At 40.1% G+C, this 24,266-nt stretch overlaps 1 protein-coding gene across 5 annotated transcripts in view; it reads right to left on the reverse strand.

The window, feature by feature from the left end:
• The window catches only part of CTTNBP2 (cortactin binding protein 2), a 159,631-nt gene extending 135,762 nt beyond the window's left edge, over positions 1-23,869 (reverse strand). For 2 of the 5 annotated variants that reach the window (XM_055392151.2, XM_055392150.2), the window contains exons 1-2: positions 23,631-23,867; positions 11,699-11,806 (exon numbers count right to left, since the gene is read on the reverse strand). In XM_055392151.2, the coding sequence (XP_055248126.1) occupies positions 11,699-11,806; positions 23,631-23,711 (189 nt within the window). In that variant the 5' untranslated portion in view covers positions 23,712-23,867. Of the gene's footprint in view, positions 1-11,698; positions 11,807-23,630 lie in introns of all 5 variants that reach the window. The other 3 variants (XM_019031726.4, XM_055392152.2, XM_055392153.2) reach the window with 3 other exon arrangements.
• Positions 23,870-24,266: the final 397 nt, after the last annotated feature.

Raw genomic sequence — 24,266 nt, forward strand, 5'->3', positions numbered from 1 at the left:
CACGAGATTATATAGAAGAGTAGTTAAGAAGATGCATTTGGAGATAGAAAGACCTGGGTCCAAACTTTGGCTTGGCACTTAGCTTTGTGACACAGAACACCTTCCTTAACCATGAGCCTTAAAATGAGATAACAACAGTACCTACTTCCAGGGATACTCATGAAGGTTAAATGACATAATCCACATAAAATACTAAATAGCATGCCTAGCAGTTAGGGCTCAGCAAACAAAGGCAGGTATTTCCTGGAGGTTTTGGAACATCCTCCAATTCTTCAACATTTCTCCCCTGCCAGGTTTATGTCTCTTCACCTTGAATCTGAGCTATGTGACTGCTTGATTAGTAGAATATACAATAGCCTCCCCTTATCTATGGGGAATATGTGCCAAGACTCTAAGTGCATGCCTGAAACCACAGATGGGACCTATATATATGGTTTGGTTCAAGGCTGCAGTGTGCTATGGTCGTGCCATTGCACTCCAGCCTGGTTGACAGAGACCCCTTCTTAAAACAAAACAAACAAACCACCTCTATATTCATTGGTACAAAACAGCCATACTGCTTTGTAATTTCAAGTAACCAAAGAATGACAGATAAATAGGAGAGACTAACAGTCACTTTGAAAAGAAAGAAATTCATGAGGCCATCATCTGCATACAAGGAGAGATCAAAAGGAGACACGGCAAAGCAGTTGCACAAAATAAAACAATTTTGAGGGAGTTGCACAAAATCCAGGGAAACCTAAGTAGGTGGGGACCAAACAAGAGAAACATGGTTATTTTTATTTTATTAGATATATTATAAATATTAATATTTTTCAAATATTTTGTATTCTTACTTTGGCCCTATTATTACACAGCCCTCCACAGTGGGTCTAAGAAAAATACCATATCAGTCATGGTACATAATCTTAACAGCCCAGTACTTTTCCATTGTCACACTTATCACAAATGCAACTTATTATGGTTAGTGTTCTTTACTAGACAATAAATTTTAGAAGTACCGGGACTATTTAGCTTACACTCTCTTCCCAGTGCAACACCTGATATGATAAATATACACTGAGAAAATATTTACTAGGTGAATGTTGAACAGCTAAGCACTAAAAAGGCTGTTGGAAGAACTAGAACAAATGCCTGAATTAATTGAGCATGAATTCACATGGAGTATAAACACAATGTCCTTAAAAAACAAAGTTTCTACCCTGACACAGAAATTGCATTAGGAACAACTATTTGCTGTCACCAGTTAGAAAATAATGCACTCTTAAGCTTAGCATGGTGGTACACACCTGCAGTCCCAGTTACTTGGCAGGCTGAGGTAAGAGGAGCTCTTGAGCCCAGGAGTTTGAGTCCAGGTTGAGCAACATAGCAAGACCCTGTCTCTATTTAAGAAAAAAAGAAAATAAAATAGAGGGAAAAAAAGAAAAAGAAGAGAGGAAATAAAGGAAAATAATGCACTCATGCTGGAGGAGATATTTTATTCCCAATCTCTTCTGTCTATTCAAGTCCTGTTAATACCTCCCCACCACCCCCCTCACACACACACAACAAATTACATTTAGAGCCATCACCCAGAATTCAGAGCTTCATGGAACCATACTTTAATTAACGTCATCTGTAACTGCTTCCTCAGATTCCTTCTTTCCCTTTTACTGTCAATCTATTTCCAAAAGTGGTTAACATAATCTCCCTTAGACACTGCTTTTACCACATCTGTTTCCTACCTCGGAGCCTACAGTGAATCTCAATTGTCAACTGTCTGAAATCTAAACTTACTAAGAGTTTAACATATTCACAGTATCTATCAAGAGTTTCTAAAGCTCTTCCATTAGTTGTCCTATCTACAGTCCACCAAACCAAACTCACAACTTGTTACTATTCCCATACAGGCACAAAAACACATGGAACCTCTGATGTAGCCAAGCAGACATGATGGAAGGTTGCTTCTCAGTTATGCCAGTCAAGTCTCATTATTTTGTCAAGAAACTCCAGAAGGAAGCCCAATACACTTTTTTTTTTTTTTTTTTTTTTTTTTTTTTTTTTTTTTTTTGAGACAGAGTCTGGCTCTGTCGCCCAGGCTGGAGTGCAGTGGCGCAATCTCAGCTCACTGCAAGCTCCGCCTCCCGGATTCACGCCATTCTCCTGCCTCAGCCTCCCGAGTAGCTGGAACTACAGGCGCCCGCCACCACGCCCGGCTAATTTTTTGTATTTTTAGTAGAGACGGGGTTTCACCATGTTAGCCAGGATGGTCTCGATCTCCTGACCTCGTGATCCGCCCACCTCGGCCTCCCAAAGTGCTGGGATTACAGGCGTGAGCCACCGCGCCCGGCCCCCAATACACTTTTGAGACTTTTTTATGAAAAATGTATTCCCAGGCACTCACGGAAAGAGACTCATCAATAGAAAATCATCAACTCTAAGTTAACTTGACAGGATTACTTAAAAGTTTGTCTTAAAAAATCTAATGTAAAACTAGATTCTGTTGATTGAGGCTTCATGAAAGGAAACCTGAACTTTCTAACAAGGCCAATGACACATCCGCATTTTAATATATCAATTACTTAAAATACTGAACTCTTCCTTGGTAGTGCCTCTATCATGACCCTGGCTTACATAATCTACCCTCGCAAATTCACTTCAACTTTTATTGATTGGAAAAAATAAAGAATTTTATAACATCAAGGAAATCCATACAACAGCCTTTCATGGAAACCAAACCAAATTTCTATTTAAGGACTGAATTTACTACCTGCTGATGTTTTGCAGATACAAAACCAAAAAAAAAAAAAAAAAAAAAAAGATCAAATATGAAAAAACTAAAAGATTTACAAATTTAAAAACAAAATGCAACTACAAGAGACAGACTTAATGACTAAAATATGCAAAGATGGTCAGGGTGGAAAGAGCAGTTCCTTAGCAATTGTGTGCTTGTGTATTTCATAAATCTCCATCACTTCCCTAAACTCAGGTTATGCAGCATTCTCATGTGCACCAACATGTTCTCTCTCATCCTATTAGAATCATACCCTAATTACAGAAAAGTACAAGCTTTTGGTATAATTAATAAGAAGGACACATTAAAAATCAATGATGTTCCTCTACCTTATTATACTTGCCATTCAATAGGATCTTAAAAATCTTCAAGGCTTTACTTCTGTTTATAATTACCTGCGCTCAATTGCAAGGGAACAGCAAATGAATGATTAAACATAGAATACTAACAATTTCTTTTTGCTTCAATTTCTGTGCAGCTTTTGAAATTTACAATTGATTACAGGTGTGTAGAAATGGTCTGAGCCCTCGTAGCAATTAAAGTAAAGTAAAAAATCCATAAATGACAACTTTCAGCTCTAGGAAAATGCTTAGTTTCATTAATGTTGCCTCTGGGGGAGAGACATGGTGAGGGCTAAGGTTAGGAGTCAGACAGAAAATGGCATATATCCTATTAGCTTTACTTTCTCTGTTCCTAAAGTAGGGGTACTACCACTGATCTCAAGAGATTTCATAGGGATAACAAATAATGCCTATGAAGTGCCGGACATATAACGAAAACCTAACAATATTAAGCTTCATCTCCATCCCCTGCTCAATCTCTAGCTTGTTGTAAATAGCAGTTAACCTCAGGATTCCTGCAAAGCATGAGAAAAATGGAATTGCCCTTTTCTTGACTTTGGTTTGCTTACTGCCTAACCCACCATCATGGGATGGATGGAGGCGGCTGTAGAAAAGAAACTGTTTTAGTTTAAAATGATAAAACCACCCTCTTCCTTTTTCATTTTTTAGTTTACTGTTAGCTGGTTGTGAACAGAGGTGGCTGCAAACAGAATTATTTATGCAAAGTTGAAAATAATGCCACACAAAATTTAAAAATTTACATAATAAAGATGATGCTACACACTGTATATGAGCACACTGCTTTAGACCCTTGTTTCCTCTTATAATCAAAACATAGAATTCCTCACAAAGGTGGCAAAAGAAATTTCTGCAAAAACCCATGACTTGTAGCTTAGCCACCAAGTGTCAGGATGAGGTGGCTAAAATGTAATCAGAATGCCTCAAAGGAATACCTTGTATTTTCAGATCACGTGGAATTCTAAAAATGAACTGTTAATTAGACTGACAGTCCCCATAATTGCGATCATCTTCATAGTATACAAAAATATATTCCTGGTTTCATTCTATTTGTAACCCTGATTCTATCCTGCACCAGAACGGATCAAATGGTATGTGGGAGATTGAGCTGGGAAAAGCCTCATCTGTAGTGTGTTCTCCTTACATATATCTTGGTAACTTATTAATAATCAGCAGGCAAATGCTACACAGTTACTTCATTTGCTTATTATATGGGCCAGAAATGGTGATCATAAACATTTTGCTTTCACGACCTCATCACCTGCATTTTCTAATATATGGAAAAGCAATGTTTTGCATGGTATTCTATTTTTTGTTTGTTTTTTACTAATGGTAAATGTTTATCAAAGAAAACATTGACCAGAAGAATCAAAGTTGATTATTTCAGTGTTTGTCCTGCTGGAACAAATACAATGCTACTTAAAAATCATCAGCTATTTGTTCTTTCTGAAAACTGATTTGCTTGCAGAAACAACACAAAATCTGGTCAACACCCTTCTTCCTTTCTCTAGCATGGCACAAAAGCGTTATCTCAACAGACAGGAAAGGAAACTTAAATTAATTTTTGTTTTCATAAATTCAGCTCTGCTCAGCAAATTAATTAATTCATTAATTATAATGAACAGCACAAAAAGGGTATGTTTTGGTCAATCAAATGCCTGCATTCACAGGAGAATTTTGAAATACAAAAGACTGCATGTTTTACTTAGCTGAAACCAATAAAAAGCCAGATTGTTATTCTTTTATCAGGATTTAGCAGACATGTCATATGAGGAAAACATTCACAATACTCTGTAGCATACTCTGTGGCTGCTTTTAAAACTAGAGTGGAACCATTATTCTATTTAAAGTGATTGCCTTTGTTCTATGTCAAGATTCTAGCACTGAACCATACAACCATAAAGGCTTTTTAATTTGAAAAATAAGGCATTTAATTTCTGCATAAGAAACTGTAATTCAATTTTAAATAGTAAAATATGTAATACATTTTGAAAGGGTCCTGAAGTTATTAAAATGGGCATTTTCAGAATAATTACTTTTAGTTTAAAGGTATACTTTTTCAAGAAAATCACTGCATCATTATGCAACGTATTTGAATAGAGTTTTTACATTTATTTTAGCAAAAATAGATGATTTATTTATTTATTTATTTATTTTTTGAGACGGAGTCTCGCTCTATCACACAGGCTGGAGTGCAGTGGCTTGATCTTGGTTCACTGCAACCTCTGCCTCCCGGGTTCAGGCGATTCTCCTGCCTCAACCTCTCAAGTAGCTGGGATTACAGGTGTGTGCCACTGCCCCTGGCTAATTTTTGTAGTTTTAGTAGAGATAGGGTTCCACCATGTTGGCCAGGCTGGTCTCGAACTCCTGACCTCAAGTGATACACCTGCTTCAGCTCCCCAAAGTGCTGGGATTGCAGGCATGAGCCACCAAGCCCAGCCTGAGATACATCTTATAATCACTGGCAAATTAAATCTGCCTGTCCCAAAGCAAGGGCTCACTGTTGCAAGTGGTTGGGCTCAGTTCTATAGAGAGGATGGGGGTCAACAAGCTATTACCTCATGCGGACTGTTTGCATTAATAGCCATAAATAGAGGGACCTCATCCCAAATTTGCCTGCCACCATGCCTGGCTAATTTTTGTATTTTTAGTAGAGACAGAGTTCCACCACATTGGCCAGGCTGGTCTTGAACGCCTGACCTCAAGTGATCTGCCCGCCTCGGCCTCCCAAAGTGCTGGGATCACAGGTGTGAGCTGCCGCGCCTGGCCAATTTTAGCAAAATCAGTTTTAAAAATAGTCCTTCCTTGACTAGTATTACCTCCTTAAAACAGCATTTCCCAAGCAGCAGCAATTTGGTCCCCCATGGAGGGACCTTCTTGTTGTCACAACCAAAGAGTTGCTACTGGCATCTAGTGGGTAGAGACCAAGGATGCTGCTAAATATCTTACATGTACAGGACTGCTCCCCCTAAACAGCAAAAAATAAATGGTCCAAAGTATCAACAGTGCTGAGGTTGAGAAAACCTGCTTTAAAGCAAAATTACTTAAGAGCTTTAAATTTTATTTTTAATTTTGAACCCAATGAACAGTCAAGTTTTTGAAAAGAAGATCATTCTAGGCAAACTCAACATACTGAGTCACGGTCTGAGAAAAGTAAAACTTAGGCCTAGATGGCACTACACAGAACAATTAATTTTAAATATATAAAGCCAAGAAACAGAATTTTCTAAACAGATACAATTTTGGCATAATACATCTTCACCTACATGTACTTCAAACATTTTTATGCCTGCTACATAATAGGTATTCATCAAATCCTTATTGAGGAAGGAAGGAGGGAAAGATCTATCTTCCTGTATCTTAGCCCAGGATATTTTGAAAGATAATATTGAAATCAAGATAGGGCCCTTCCCTCTTGGACTTCAGCAGGTTGTTAATGTCCTCCCAAGTCCTCCCTTCTTCCACAGTACTACAGCCAGCCATGGCCATTTTCCAGGCTCCTATGCAACTAGGAAAAGTTCCATGTCTATGAAAGGTCTCACCGATATACCTGTGTGCACTCTGCAGAAGAAAGACCATACTTAGAGGAAATGCTTGCCCTCCATTTCCCATCTTTCCCCCTTACCATATGTTGGAGCTGGCACTGATCCTGTTTTAAGCATGCTGATGAGGCTAACTCCCTAAGAAGAGTAGTAAAACAAAAATAACCTGGGTTGTTGAATGACCACTTAGCACGGCGCTGCCTCTCCAGCTGGGATCACTCACCTCCAGATTGTTATGTGAGAGAAATGAACTTATTTAATCTATTTATGTTGAGTCTCTTTCTTACAGCCACTTGTACAAGGCAATTCTATAACTGATAGTCTCCTATGTTATTGGGGTCATAAATGCATTCTATCTGAAGAAATGTTAAACTGGCTAATTTTTAAAAGTTTCAATGCAAATAATAATTGAAAGTCTAGATTATATAGTTACTTTATATGAAGGTTAGGAGGAAGAATTGCCATGGATTTATGGTCAATCTCATTTATCCAATCTAAAAGGAAAAAGGCACAGAAAAAATCTGAAGATAATTGCCAAAGGAATTCATTGTTTAAATGATATAATATTTATGTAAACTCATGCTAATGATGGCAGGCTGGGCACTGTAAAATGTAGGCTTAAGCACATAATTTTGACTTTTAAAATTTTATGATTATAGCATTTTCATCATCTTGACTTTGTCTCTCTTTGACTAAGATACCTGTAAGAATACCAGTAGCAAGAGGAAAAAAGAAACAAAGGCCAGAAGACTCCACAAAGTTAATTAATCTTGAATCACGGATTTCTGTATAAATTGTGTACTCAGATTTTGAATAGCCAATTAAATTTAATTCAAAAACTTCTGTGCCTATCTTGGTGTTCAGAAAATGCAGCTGCTTCTCTTTGGGAACATTCTTTACTGAACTGCAAAATATTTTTCTTTGGACTTTATCTGAATGTTATCTGTTTGTTCAAAGATTTATTCCTACTCTATGTGAATATGGAGGAATTGTTGACAAACTAAATAATTCCCATGAGAATCAATTAAAATACATTTCAGTTAATCAGCTTTATGCAATTCAGATTTTTCCATCAATATTGCTCTTTTTAAAAATTAATGTCTTCAATACTATCATGGGCTTTTTATACTAGGAAGTATCTATACCTTAAATATATGAAAATAGCAAAGGTACCAAGATATATATTACAATCTCTTAACATCCTCCCCATCCAAAATTATATTTATGGATTGTTTTGAAAAGTCCATTGCCATTAATTCAATGATGTATGCAATTTTTAATAACTTGAAATCAAAGCTTCAAGATAGCATGATTTAAAGTAAAATAGCTTCATCTGAAAGATATGTTTAAAGATTTTAAAATTCTAAAGAATTTGTCTCACAACAAAATCATTTCTAAATTTAATAAAGTTCAGTGTACAAATTAGGTATCTTTATAATTTATATATTAAGTTCAAAACTATTTACTATTTTCAGAGGAATATTAATTATGGCTGAAAAAAAAAAACCAAGATGCACTTCCTTCACAGTTGAATAGCAGCACACTGATTACCGATTGAGGCGATTTTGATTCTTGATTTAGGAGTAAATTGATCTCATAATGTAAAACAAAATTAAAATGACAGTTTCACAGCCTCTCTCCTTCCCAATTTCTTTCTGGGGCATTAGTCACTCAGTTACATTCCACCCCTATGGGAAAAGGCAAACAGATGACATACTGTGACCAGTGAATGTCCCAGGGAACACTCAATCAGTAAATCACCACAGTGATGCTATGATGGCTACCACAGGTATGTGAAGACAACATTATTACCTACTGTAAAAAACACAATCATCTAAATAAAGAAGTCACAATTCTCAATTTTAAACCAAAAAAGCTTTAAGAATCTCCATAGGTCGGGCGCGGTGGCTCACGCCTGTAATCCCAGCACTTTGGAAGGCCAAGGCGGGCAGATCACGAGGTCAGGAGATCAAAACCATCCTGGCTAACACAGTGAAACCCTGTCTCTACTAAAAATACAAAAAATTAGCCGGGCATGGTGGCGGGCACCTGTAGTCCCAGCTACTTGAGTGGCTGTGGCAGAAGAATGGCGTGAACCCGGGAGGTGGGGCTTGCAGTGAGCCGAGATCGCACCACTGCACTCCAGCCTGGGCGACAGAGTGAGACTCCGTCTCAAAAAAAAGAAAACAAAAAACAAAACAAAACAAAGAGTCTCCATATACACTGAGTTCCACATGGCAGGCTGTGTGAAAATGAACTGGAAGCTCTTATGCATGCCATATCTGTGGCCTTCGATAAGTCAGAAGTCTCCAAGCTTTTTGTTTGATTTTATCTATAAAAAAAGGAAACTCGTCTTGGCCAGTGGTTCTCCACAGGAGCAGTACCCTAGGACGTGTTTTGGAAACAGATGAGCATTTTTGGTTTTCACAGTGATTGGCACTTAGGGAGGCAGAGAAAAGATGTGGTTCCTTTCCACATATCCAGGAACTGTGCCATGTTTCAAATATCTCTCTGTTCATTCCTTCCACTGGAACCTTCTATATGACCAGTCTAGAGGGTAACTCCTTTTTACTTATTAAACAAGTCAATATAATTTTTAACAAGCTGAATTTTCCAGGGATTCAACTCCTGTGTATGTGCGTACTTTTGTTTGCAACTTTACTGTCATTCACCATTTCAGAAAATCACCTCACCCACCACAAATCTGCTGACTCAGAGTAAACAACATAGCAGGATGGGATCAGGATTCTTTTGCAACTATTATATTCATGTCAATGCCATGAATAGGTTCAAATAGACACGTGTTTTATCACGTCTTTCAGTACAGTCGTGTCTGAGCATTTATATACTGAGTACATCATATTTTATTTTAAATATTTTCCTGTTATCTTTGTATTGGTTTTGTAATTTTTAACAGAACCTACTTATACATGCAATTCTCCATAAATTTCATTGCAGGATAGTAAGAAGGTGATAAAATATTTTATGAAAAGGAGACACCACATCTGATAGGGATGCAAAACACTGACCTACAATATCATCTAAGGCTCCGTGTAATTCTAACATTCCTTGACTCTATGAAAAATGTTTATTCGGCAAGTGCTGATTATTAGCAAGCCTTTACATCTACTCTCACATTTCAACATTTCAAAGTATTGCAATTAAATTAAAAAGAGAAATACATGTGGTTGCTAAGGTGATACATAAAAACACAGACTTCACTAAATGTTCAAACATTGATGTGAGTAGTGGGGAATTCCATAGTGCTGATGCCTTTCACAAGTTAACACAGAAGGACCAAAAAAAAAAAAAAAATATCTAAGGCACAGCTGGAGCCCTTCACTTCTATCTCACCACAAGAGGCTATACTACTGGCCTCCGCAGCTGACTGTGCCCTTGTTCTGTCCTTGGGCTAAGGGTCACATATGTTTGTTACATGCTGCCTCAGCATTTCTCCCAAAAATTTCATTCAGGAAAATATACATTTGCCAGCAATACAGATGTTCTCAATGTGGAATAGGATGAATATAAGCAAACTGCAAATGTCTACTTAGCAGAACTTGTCATTCAAAAGGCAACACCTTCAACTCAATATCGGCCTCTATACTTAACTATACTACCATTTTTCTGTGGCAATTTGTTTCTGCAATGAAATCGATGGATAATCACTACATCTGCTATGCCAACTTCTGGTTTATGAAAACACATTGAAGACATGACTTCAGGAACTATCTCTTCTTCCCACACAACTGAGTTCTCCCCATGTCCACCCTCTCCATTATTATGTCTGACCATCCAGCACTACCACCTCCCTCCTCAACCATATAAGCTCCTGTCACAGGCAACAATGTGTTAACATTCCACAGATTTTCATATGTACATTAAATTAGACTTCCTAAGACAAGGTTTGAGGAAACAATTCCCTGATGAAATGGGTTTATTAAGATAAACCCATACTTAATAAATATATCCTTCTTGGCCAAATGACCAAGAACCAAAAAATAACTAATTACAGACAAAGTATTAAATAGAAAAGAGGGAAAAAAACAAGCACCAAATTATGTTTGATCTACAAACCAAAACAAACGCAAGATCCAGAATACTTAATTAGAAAATTGGTGATTAGACTTTCTTGATGTATTGTTTTTTCTTTTTTTCTTTTCTTTATTTTTTTTGAGATGGAGTCTCTCTCTGTCGCCCAGGCTGGAGTGCAGTGGTGTGATCTCGACTCACCGCAAGCTCCGCCTCCCAAGTTCACGCCATTCTCCTGCCTCAGCCTCCCGAATAGCTGGGACTACACGCGCCCGCCACCATGCCCGGCTAATTTTTTGTATTTTTTAGTAGAGACGGGGTTTCACCGTGTTAGCCAGGATGGTCTCAATCTCCTGACCTCGTGATCCGCCCACCTCAGCCTCCCAAAGTGCTGGGATTCACCATTGTTTTTTCAAAAACAAAATTTTATTGAGACATTTCAGTAATATATTCTTTGTAAGCAATTACAGAAATATTTCAAAATTACTGAAAGACCAGAAAAAATTAACACTTTGAAGGTATGGATAAACATTTACTTTTTAATGCATGAGTTTCTAAAAATTAAAACATAACAATTGTTATAGGAAGAAAAAATATCTATTACCAGCAATATTTTTTATAAACCTCAACTTTTCCTCACTGCTCTCACATACATGTAGGATACCAAATTAGCAATTTTCTGAAAACACGTTTCTAACCAAATAAACATGTGAAACATAAAAGGATTTCTGAACGAGTACAGCTGACTCCTCAAGTCTCCCATATTAAACAGTTTCGTCTCGGCCCCCAGCATTTCAATGACCATCTGACTTCAGTGTTTGTTTGGGCTTATAAAAGTTATGGGTTAGTGTTTGGGGTGAAGAGCACATTTTGACCTGATGTAACATTTTAAATCTATTTGATTCAAAAATTAAGAAAAAGAAGGTTTGCCAATGGCTCTTTGAAAAAAGCAAATGATCCAGCATGGAGACCCACTCCTGTGTCGTCCTTACCCGCAGGGCCTCGATGACAAGGTCTCTGGCCTCCAGCTCCCCTTCCATCACGCTGAGGAGCATCCGCAGCTCGGATTTACTGAGAGTATCCACATCAAACTCTTTTTTCTGTAACACATAAAAAAATAAGGCAATGAAAAATCTTTTCCTAAGGAAGACACACACATCCTAAGGGTATGCAATGAATCAGTTTTATCCCAGTGGCTCGGCAGATCCAGCAGGCACTGGGGTACTATTTGCAGCAGACAATTTATGCCTTGACCTTCTAGGAGAGGTAAAAACTATAACGCCAATCTCTCAACTCTCCTCTCCAAGGAGCTGTAGTTGCCCAGCCTGCCTGCACACCCAGACTCAAAATCTCTCCAAATTACACAGCACAAATTTAAAGTCCCTGGAGTCTGAAGCAAAACAGGTCTGGTACATCTTGGGGGAGTGGGGGAGTTTCAAGAGAAGCAAAGAAAGCATGGATGCATTCCTAGAAGGGCCCCAGCATAAAGGTTCCTGGGAGGTTATTATAAATTCCAGAACATCCAATAATAATAGGTCATGCTTATACACTCTGCAGCAGAGGCCACCAGCTGGCAGCCAAGTCTGGCCCACAGATGTGTGTTACTCGGGTCACAAAGTGGGTTTGTCGTTGTTGTTGTTTTTCATTTAGCCAACATTAAAAAAATCTGAAGATGTCACCAAAAAATCCAGATCCCTGGCTTGTCTTTAAATGTCAGATGACTGGGTAACTCCAGATTCATATTTCCTCAGGGCAATAATCCACCGAGCCACGAAGTAGCTGCCCCTTTAGAAGGAACACATTCCTCATGTTGCCAACCCTCCCCCACCAACACATACACACACACACATACACAGTACAGGCACACGCACTTTTAAGAAGCCAGGACTGCCATCCATGTGTGGTCATCTGGGCTGCCATAGTCAGGTGGGTTTGGAACCCCTGCTGTTTGGTTATCAAAGTGCCTTCTTATGAATGCCTCTGTAGCTTCTTGGCAGGCCTGGGAGGGAGCTGAGGCTGGAGTAAGTGAGCCTTCCAGGGACCCAGCTACAGTACAAAGTCAGCGCCAGAGCCCTAGGTGTGGGATGGGGTGGGGGGGCGGTCTGGTGGTTCATAATTTCTCACACAAGGTTCTTCCAGCCCTTTTGTCTTCTCTTGTAGATTTCTTCCCTGAGTGACTGCATCCAACCTCTCATGGCTTTAAATCCCATGAATATATCATTGACTCTCGATTCTTTTGTCTTACACTCCAACCTTCCTCATAGCAACTTTTACAAGTAGGTTCTCTGGCATTCGTTTTAGAGATAAAGCTGAGAGTGAGTTCACAGTCAGCCTGGGTGAGTCCAAAGCCTGAGATCCTTCCACCAGGCACACTCTGCTCCTCCCTTCTGTATACAAACTCATTTGACAAGCCCAGTCACCATCACAGGGAAGAGTAACACAACATTTATCCCCAAATCTCTCTGTAGACTCGCCCTCAGAAGCCATTGTTCAAAACATGCCAGAACATTATTTCACACTTGCATAGCACCCAATGGCTTCCAAAGTATTCTCAAAGAATTGACTCTAATTTACACCATATTGCCACCTCCATTTTTAAAATAGAAACTCAGAAAAGTCAGATGATATATGCAGATCATGAAACTAACCAGTAAATGGTAAAATCAGGATATATGATCAAATGCCATGATTTATCTTCACACTTTACCAGCATGGCACCAACATTCTAGAATAAGCTCTTTGAGATGAGATAAAAATGGTACCGTCCTGTCAGTCAGCCAACATGAACACTGGTCTATTTCTGTGAAGACACAAAAGTATACATAGCAAAGACAATAAATGATTTCAGAGGCTTTCAAACAAGCATGACCAGAATGGTCACATTTAAGTTTCAAAAGAATCTTCTGGAAAGAGATATGACGGTACAAAGGGGAAAGAGACTAGAGCTAGGGGGTTCTCTCAAGAAAGGTTTTAAAAGGATCTCTCTCTTAAAATTATTTCTTTTTGCATATACACTAGACAGAGAAGTTATTTGGAAAGGCAAGCGCTAAGGATAAAGAGAAAAGGAAAATCTATAGCAAGCATAAATCATGTATAGTTCTGAAGGATCCATACTTCAAAGATTTCTTACAGATGCTCCCTATGAACAGTAAAATCCAATGTACCAAGTCTCAGTTTCTGCTCCTACTACACAGTAGTGTCCATAAGGTCTTATAAACTAATTGTTCTCAAACATTGGCATGCATAAGAATCACCTGAAGACCTTGTGAAAAAACAAGCCACGGGGCTCCACCCCTGGAAATTGTGATTCAGTGAGTCCGAGGTGGGGCTGTGAATCTGCCCTTCTAACAAGCTCCTGCTGATGTTGCTGGTCTACGGACTACATGGTGAGGAGCATTTCTGTAACTCATGCCATCCTCTGTTTTCTCATCTGTATAATGGAATTCCTAACGTCTACCCTGCATTTTTGTGAGGATTAAACAAGAACATATCAATGAAGTAAGTGCCAAATGAAGGCAGGCGATTGTTATTATTAACCCAGATGTTTCATGTAGAGAGGAGTGGGCCAGGAGCCTATTTCTTTGAAAATCTACCAGCCCAAGTCCAATAAACTCAGTTTATTGACTATGACGAAAGACAGGCTCTTTTATCCTGGTTTTTCCCACTGAGATGGGAGAGTAAGCTGCAATTCTTATGTGCTTTAGAGTGTAATGCTTTATTAATGATGCTGCTGGTTGCTCTAGAGATTTTAATTAATTGTATATTTTATTGTCTTGTTTCTCCAAAGCTTTATAAGCAAAGTGCTCCATTTTAAAAACTAATAAATTATGAAAGACATTGCCAAGATCCTGATTCATATTAGTCAGGAGAGCCTGCCCTGCTTCCATCAGTAGCAGCAACACATGTGACCTACAGCTAAAACTTCTGTTTTTCTATGTATTACCATCAATAAAGAGGGAAATTCATTAAAATAAAAAATATTGGTACAAGCGTTCTTGCTAAACCATAGATTATGTCACACAGAATGTTAAAAATAAATCTGTCTCCCATCACAACATATGAAGTGATGTACTGTTTGAAACATACAGTGCATCTGTCTGCTTGTCTCTCTTCCCTCTATGACTCCACCCCCACTTCTCCACTACTAGTCATAGTAAAATTTCTCTACTAATTCCTGGCCTTCCATAGTACAAATATAATAATAATATTTTCAAATTGTCAACAACTTTTATTTCCAATTCTATTCTGGCAAAACAGGGTTAAAAAAAGTACTGTGCATGAAAAGATGCTGGAGATCTTAAGACTCCAAGTATTTTATAAATATAAAGCACTTTAGCATTTTTAGAAAAATAACCCCAGAAGCAAAAATTCTAACAAAAACTACATTTTTGTTAGAATATATATATTCATATATGAATATATATACTCACATGTTTATATATATTCATATACGAATATATATAAATATATGAATATTCGTATATTCATATATATTCATATATTCATATATATTCATATATTCATATATATTCATATATACATATATATTTATATACATATATATTCATATATATTCATATATATTTATTCAATATATATTCATATATATTCATATATATATGAAGTGGCATTAATCTTAGATGCATATGGTACAAAAGTACTTAGATATAGAAAAAAATATTAAAGTTTCTTGGTTTAAGAGCCAAACGAACTATTTTAAGTCATATAATGTTTATAAAAGATTGCCTTGATAATCTAATTTTCAAATTGGATAGAAGACAGGACAGATTCAAATGCTGCCACTCACACAAAAAATTAAGGCATCTATCAGGGCACTCATGAAAACACGACCCCCAAATCCCCAACTCCCCCCAGAAAAAAATCACAGCAGACATGTTCGCAGACTAAAGTTTACTACTGAACTTGCTTTTCCCAATTAAAAAAGAAAAATCCAGCTATTTTTTAGTGATGAAAAGAAACTAAAAACAAAGTAAAACCAGACCTGTGCCAGGCACGGTGGCTCATGCCTGTAATCCTAGCACTTTGGGAGGCCAAGGCCGGCAGATTGCCTGAGCTCAGGAGTTCGAGACCAGCCTGAGCAACATGGTGAAACCCCATCTCTACTAAAATACAAAAAGAAAAGAAAAGAAAAAAAAATTAGCCAGGCATGGCGGCGTGCACCTGTAGTCCCAGCTACTATGGAGGCTGTATGTGGGAGAATTGCTTGAACCCAGGAGGCAGAGGTTGCAGTGAGCAGAGATCGTGCCACTCCAGCCTGGTGACAGAACAAGACTCCATCTCCAAAAAAAGAAAAAATAGAAAAACAGATTTCAATTCCACAGGCCACTCTTCTGCCTGTTACATTTGCCTGGAAAAGCATTCCAGAAAAAATGCTTAACACCTAGTTTTAAAAATCTGGCATGGCAGCTTCAACTAATCCAGAATCTGGTCATCAAATACAAAGTATGTCTTGTTTAGGATACGAGTCATATATATTAATTTATTGTATGTTAATCTATTGTATATTACAATTTATTATATATAATTTATTTAAAATTAAAAGTATACTTATATAATTATATATAATATATACATATATATGATATATTATGTATAAATGAAAAAGGAGAAATAATCCCAAACTCAACTGTTCAACACTGTAGTTTTGAACAGCTCTGAATTACTTGGGGCAAGCATGGGGAGGGCATTCTTCAGGATTTTTTCTCATACAGGCTGAGAAAGAGAGAAAGAGACAGAATAGACAAAACAGACCCTGGCTGAGTCAACTCATCTTAAATTTCCAGAATTGAACACAGGCCAATACCAAGTTTCCCCCTCCCCAAATCTAAAACACTAGGTTTATGTGGGGAATTCAATAGATACAGCTAAATATTAACAGAAAAGTCTTACCCATACCCTTTTAGAATTAGTCGAACCAACCAACATTGATTGATTATCAGAATGCCTTCAGGAGACATTATGAGCCACAATGGCAGAGACACCCCCCTCAGATCTTTCCTCAAACACGTCCGTCCTATCAGGGCTGCTGGGGGATATGTTGGTGACCAAACACAAACTCAGGCACTTTCTCTGGCTCTTCCCACCAACACCAAGAGCCTCTCTTCCAATTTAAAATCCAGCAGGTTGTGCCTGTTTTCCATCAGTAAGCTTTACACAGGAGAAAGCAGGCAGACTGGAAGGTGGGGTGATGAGCAATGTGGCTAGGGAAGAATCAGCAAAGTAGGGCAAATCATTTCATCTGTTTGAATCTCAGGTTTTCCATCAGTAAAAATAAGGATGCTGGAGTAAGTGATCCCTTAAATCTCCTCCAGCCCCTAAATGTCCTGATTTCATGTACCATCAGGGTAACTGGATTACTGGACTGAGGAAATTCATTTAGGTCATTTCCTGAGCCTAAAAGCCTTTGTGAGGTACTTGAGGAAAACTGATTTTGCCTCTTTGCTCATAAGTTAGAGAAATGTATTTTCCTCCCAGTTTAATAGTGCATGCTAATAATAATGCATTTAGAACTTTCTATGTAAGCAAGATTTATGCTTTGGGGACGAATAAGGGCTATCAAAATGGAAAAGCAATGAAATCAACTTGAAAGTTCACCATCACAATGCAAAGGTTGTATCACTGACATGCAAAATATTAAATTCACCTCTCTAGGTACATAAGAACATGCACTATATTAAGAATTCGGCTAATTGTAAGGGTTTTCATGAAGAAAAGTACATACTTCTCAAGATCTCAAAGTATTTTCAAATCTCTGAAGTTACTTCTTGCCTTGAGATTATCTTCCCGATTTCTCTCTCTACAAGGAGGAAAGAATTTTTGTGATGGGGTTGCATACCTCTGATGCTGCTCTTCCTAATCCTCCATTCTCCTCTGATTCATCTGGGTACTATCTTTCTTCAACACATAGCTCAAACCCACTTTTGAATGTCTTTCCAGACTCCAGAAATCTCTTGTTCTCGCCATTCAGTCTTAAAATCTGCTCTATTACTTCACTTGGCAGTTAATCATGTCCAGCCTTGTGCATTTCCTCATAGTAAACTTACTATCTCTATTAACTCTATTTTCTCACTCCTACTAGATGTGTCAGGACAGTAAGAATATTACTTCTTCACTTATTTTATCCAACATGCTCCCCCTGCCCCCACCCCACCATATACTCGGGTATAAAATGTCTACTGCACACAGTATGAAAACAGAAAGTGTGCAAAGGATGTCTCAGGTACATCCATCTTACTAAGATACAATGTTTCAGCCCACTCTAGGGGGAACTAAGCAACTGTATTAGATGATTCACTCAGTGTTTCAAAAATCATTTAGAGTAACCTAAACTAGGGAAGCTGCTTGATGTTCCACTTTAAAACAACATACAGTACGAGAACATGAGATCTATTTGGTGTCAGCTCTCCAAGGTCATGCACCTCAAATCAACCACACTGTCTGGGGTCTTTGATGCAAGACAAGAAACTCAGTTTATTGAAAGGAGGTAATACTGACAAGGAAACAATGTCAGGAAGGAAACCTGGTAATGGATGTAACTAATTTTAGCTGAGAAAGCTGGAAAGAATGGCAGAAAAGTGGCTCAGGGGTGACAGCCTCTGATAATTAAGCTCAGCTACCTCCCTTTTCCTCCTTTCAGATCTCCCCGCAGTCTCTATTTCCTCCTTAGGGAAAAAAAGGACTACATCTCAAATAAAACAAACATCTATTTTCACCCTAACTCAGTTTTTCGATGTTACATCAGCCCGACATGGGACATGGATCAGCTCCACAGGCAAGCAGACATTCAAATGTAATAACCATCCTTTAAGAAGCTTACAATGCATTAAAGAATAGTCTTGATTATCTGTAGGTGGCAAATATCTGCACACTGATTTTCAAATGAAAAGGCTGGGCCAAATGAAGACGCAGGCCTTTGGAACCATCTTGTCTTTTCAATGTTTGCAAATCATCTGCAAACAAGTACTCACTCCACACAGCAATGTTACCTCGACTACTCTACATTTACTATAACCTTTTAAACTGATCCCCAACGTATTAGTTGGTTACTAACAATTTATTTAAAGAGAGTATCTCCCCCTACTCTAAAATCAGGATTTCTATATGGAAGGCATCATGCTGTACACAGCATTAATAATATGATCTCGTTATTTGTGTAAGTTATTTAAAACATTAAAATTTTAAAAATCTTTCAATATCGATGTCATCATCATCATCTCTCGTACCTGTCCCTCTGATTCCTTACCTAACTACCAACAGAAAAGACAAATCTTTTTCCATGTTACATAAGCTTTGCAAAGGAGCACCAACAGAGAATAATGTAATCGAGTATGTTCAAATAAAGTATCCTTCTAAAGCAATACTCAGACAGGCCTGGGTAGCAAAGTAAATGAAGTTGGGGGATACTGCTCCATCCTTCCTAGGCACATTCAAAGTTGAAATCCCAGTCCCACATTTCTGTGAAATTGCAGGCTATTCTAAAGCCTTGCCTAAACTCCTTTTTTCCTGCCCATTCTTTCCTTTTATTCCCCTTTCCTGTTTCCAAACTTCCCCACATTTATCTTAACCCCCTATCAATCATCCTCTCCTCCACACCCCAATGGGTGATGTGGCCTTGACTCTTATTATTGGAAGGATGCAGGATGGCAGAGGTGCAGCCTCAATCATCATTTTGAAAAGGGAGAATCTAAAGAGAAAAGTAATAGTGTTGGAAATTAAACTTTTAAAAAACCCCTGCAAAGAATCTAAGAAGTCATTGAGAAAAGCAGCTTGGAAAGCGGCAGTATTAAGATGAAAATTTTAAAAGAATTAGGGTTATCTTTTTGGATCAAGATCTATAATATCTATAACATTAATTATTACAAGTCACAGGCCAATAATTTCACTATAAGAAAGCTGGTAACACACAAAGTGAGTTTTCTAATTAGCCAATCAACATTAAATTTTATGACACAGCTTCTTGGTGAGCTTCTTTTCATTTTCTTCATTCAGTAAATATTTGTGGAACACTTACCATGTGCCTGGCATTGTGCTAACCACCTTTGCTTTCTTTTACAAACTTCACACAACTCTCCTCGGAGGAGGAGGCTGCTTTCTCCCAGCCACAGCCTTCCCGTCCACATGATCAACAGCAGATATTTGTAAATGTCTAAGTACCAAGGCTGCGAAACATTTTCTCACCTCATAAAGTTATGAGAAACACACAAGGATAGAACCAACTGGTAATCTAGCCTAGGCATGGATTCAATCACTGAGAGGACAAATGTTCTCTAAACAAAATTGCTGCTGTGAGAAATACAATAACAACGACAGCAACGACAATAACAATAAAGTTCAAAAACTGGGGCAAACAGAAATCTACAACCTATTATTTAAGAAGAAAAAAAAAGAGTGAGAAGCAGGACATTGAAAACAGTTATATTCTCATCTTTGGAAAAATATTCCAGTCAATGTCCTCAACTTCCAAGCTATTTTTCTGAACCATATAGCTGAGACCAGATTGGGAACCTCTATGCTCATCACTGAAAGCCCTTCGCATATGGCTCCCTAGGATATGACCACATTTGCACACTCCTTCTTGCAGTGCCGGTCCAAATCCTCCTTCAGTCTCAAGGACTACTTCAAATGTCATCCTTCTATGGAAGTTTCTAGATCCATCCACTAGGGACCCTCTCTATGACTGTTCCTCTCCAAACTTCTAATGCAAAATCATTTTTGCCTCTCATGACACCATCATCCCCAATTTGATTCCTTGGCATATGTCAGTTTCTATCACTGGAATGTATTACTTTAGGGCAGCAAAGATCATACTCATGATGCCTGTATCTCAGTAAGTGTTCAGTAGTGTGTGTTAAATCTACTTTATTTCCTATTTAAAAATTAAGCTGCAAAACTTTCAACATTCTATAGCTGCCATGTAACTATAATTTAGTTTAAAAAAATGCTTAGCGCAATTGGCTACGAAAGTTCTTTTCAGTGCATTTACATTCAATACTGTCACCTGGAAAACAAAAATTTCAAGTTCAGCTGTTAATTTGTTTAACATCACTGTCGTGCATTTTAAACCATTGTCCAAGTTTTTCTTTGTCACTGCCACCATGACAACACATTTTATACCTACTTCTTGTCTATTAGCTGCTCCAGAAAAGCTCAGAATGACAAGAATGTTGGTTGGCTTCCCAAATATAGCTCTAAAAAGATCTCCATTTTCCTTTCATTCCAAAATTCTTTGGTGACAATAAAAAGCATGAAGATTTCGTTTTCCATACTGCCTTATCCATTAGGAGTTATTTTCAGAGTGGAAACAGCAATATGGCCTATAAAAGTCATCACATTTGGCTAAGGCACTGAAAATAGCCCAGGTTTCCCGGCACGGTTCACGGCAAAGACTATTAATATGATCCTACTGAATAATGTAGCTGTTACCCAGCCTTAAACTTGGGATGCTTTCAGGATTTAAACAGCTAAGAATGAGGATCACAAACTAAATTTAAAACATTCCACTAAAAATGATATTAAACTGAAAACTATAAATTAAGCTTGTTTCTAAGCAACAATCTAAATAGTCAAAGCTTAGTGAAAACACTCACTTTCAAAAATAGCCTACTGCTTCAGAGCTTCCATTGACTCCTTACTGCCAAATGTATACATAAAAATGCACGATATGTAAACCAATTTGAAAGTCAACAAATCTCCAAAATGCAAAGTGAATTGTTCACTAAAATAAAAAATATCAGTCAACAAGAACCCAAAATGCATAAAACGCCTTTGATTTTTAAGGAGCAATTGTGATGACACATATCACTCCTCTACACTAGCTTTCCTTTCACTTAAAAATCAGTCTATAGGTCAAGCGGCTGATATGAGAGAACCATGCCTTATTAAGTCAAAACTATTTGGAGAACTAAAATAAAAGGCCCAATTTACTACAAAAGCCATCATCAAAATTTTACTAAAAATTCAGAAATTATTACTGGCTTTTAAACTACTAGATGAAGAATCCTTATTGCATCTCGCAACCCTAAAGGATTCTATGGAAATAGCAAAGAAGGTTCACTTTCGCAGATTTTCCATGGCTCTGCCCATTAACAAGGGTGAAATTATCAAATCCCCAACTATCAGCAGTGAAAATCAGACTTGAACATTTTAAACAGAAGAGAGGGAACACTGACCTTGTTAACACAGAAATCTGCCTGGCGTCCTGGGTTTTGTTTACGATCTAACCAAACAAAACTATATATCAGCTCTACAGACCGTCAGTCAGATGTTTGTGTTTGGGTTAATTGTCAGGTGATTAAAATATTGAGGGTAACAGAAACCCATTCTGAGTGGATTAAGTAAACAAATTCAACCTTTCTGGGGAACAAGAAACACACACACACACACACACACACACACACACACACCCCACACCCTCTTTCTGTTTCCTCGTCCTTCCCCTTCCCACCTTTTGGGGATGAAGGCACCAAATCATTTCCACTTGCCAGAGAGCCTTGTCTCAATAGCTAGTTTCCTTACTGTGCCCCACAGAGGGGAGCTGATTCACATAAGTGGGCAGGTTTCGTTTGAAATCTTAAAGTTCTCATTTTCTATGCAAAGAATGGAAACTCAATTTTCCCAAAAGTTCAAATCAAAACTTGCCAGTTTTACAAGTGGAAATTAGCAGTCCTCCTCCCCCTGTTTCTCCTTCCATTGCCAGGCTCAGCTCCTCTCACCCCAAGTACCTTCCTCCACATCTCTCCTCTCCCTCTCCAGAAAGCCCTACCTCCAGAGGGTGGGAGGAAGTTAAAGCAGCCCCCGCTGTTTACGCCCGGCCCTGCCCTCTCCCGCTTCTGCACTGATTCTGCTCAGGTCTTGATAGGAAGAGGGGGGCGTCCACGCCCCGTTCGCTCCATCCCACCCCATCCTTCGGCGGGAGCAGCCAGATCAGGCCAAGAGTGGGAGGCGCTCCCAGATCTGCCTTTCTCTGCAGCTCCTTGCAGCTCCTGCGAAGCTGCTTCCCAAACACCGAGAACCTTTTCCACCCAGGAAATGTGGGTCCAGCCCTTCCCCAAAGTAGAGGCTGGAAACCACCAGCGAGTCTCTACACCGGGATACTCAGGGGGTGAAAGTAAGGACCAGTCAAGAATGGTAGCGCATTCGGCTTCTAGACTCCAGAGAAGAACAATGTCTTGAAACCAGGTGCAGAACCTCCACCTCTCCCGAGCATCGCCTCGGGAAGAACCAATCCATCCACCACACCCCAATCACTACCACCAAGTAATGGGGCAGCAGGCTGCTAGGACCTAAAGCGCTGGCCTCAGCGGCAGCAGCGCCCACATCTGGACACGGCCCTCTCCCAGTGGGCCTCCCGAAGGCACAGGACCAGATGCACACAATGGGCATCCCCACACCTGCTGGGCGATGGCCCACCTCCCCCAAGCTGCTCTCCCGGGTCCGCTGAGCGGTACCAGGCACCTCCGAGACACGCGCTTGCAACCACGCGCGCACCGAGAGGTGAACAATGGGGGGGTCAAATTCGCCAGGAAACACGTCCCAGCCTTCGCCCCCGGCCAGAAGCGACCGCAGCGGAGGGAGTGGGCATAGGGGTCGCACTGGACGCAGACAGGGAGCTGGGAGAACCGGGCGACCCGGGGCCGCTTCCCGTGGGGCGCGGAAGGGACAGGAGGGATCCCCAGCCCGGGTGGCCGCTCCGCTCCCCCCGGCCTCCGCCGTGTGGGCATCCCGAGGAAGGGGCGCCCCGAGGAAGGGGCGTCCCGATGAAGGGGCGCCCCGATGAAGGGGCACCGGAGAGTCCCGGGCTTACGGAACGCCCCGGGGGTGCGAAGTCGGGTCCAGCTGGAACCCCGGCGCCGCCCCCGGCCCGCGTCTACACTCGCCCCGCGCCCGCCCCGGGAACTCGGTTACCGCCGCCTCCGCCGCGGCCCCCGCCGCGTCCTCCGGGGCCCGGGACAAGTCGGGCTCGCAGCTCGCGCCGTCCGTCGCCATCTTCCTGCTCTAGCGGATCCGAATGCGAGCTCGGAGCCGCGGCTCCGGACTCAGCCGTCTCCGCGCGGGCGGCACTTAACCCGCTGCTGTCCGGGACGCGGGCCCCTGGAGCCGGGAGCCGGGAGCCGCCGCACTCCCTCCGCCCCTCGCCACCGCCCTCGCCGCTTAACCCGCTGCGCGCCGGAGCGCCCCGCCTCGGTCCCGCCCCGCGCCCCGCGTCCCGCGACCGGTGGCGCCAGCCGCGGGCTCGTGGAGGTGCGAGAAATGGGCGCACGACCTGGCTCCGCTGCGGCCCTGCGCGGGGACTGGGGATCAAAGACCACGGAAGAGGTGAAGGCAGAAAGCGCCCGAGGAGCTTTGCATTCCGCAGAACCCCCACCAAGCCGGAGAAATCCGTGCACACACCAGATTAAATGTCAGGCCTCCTGAATCTGAATTCTCTGAAAGATCAGGGAAAATCCTACACTTCAGCTCCCTCTATCCCACCGCGAGGAATCACACAGGGCACCCCTTTCTTCTTAAATTGCTCTTTCTTAAATTTCATTGCCGCCAGGG

Source organism: Gorilla gorilla, chromosome 6 (genome assembly GCF_029281585.2).
Source record: "Gorilla gorilla gorilla isolate KB3781 chromosome 6, NHGRI_mGorGor1-v2.1_pri, whole genome shotgun sequence".
Lineage (NCBI taxonomy): Eukaryota > Metazoa > Chordata > Mammalia > Primates > Hominidae > Gorilla > Gorilla gorilla.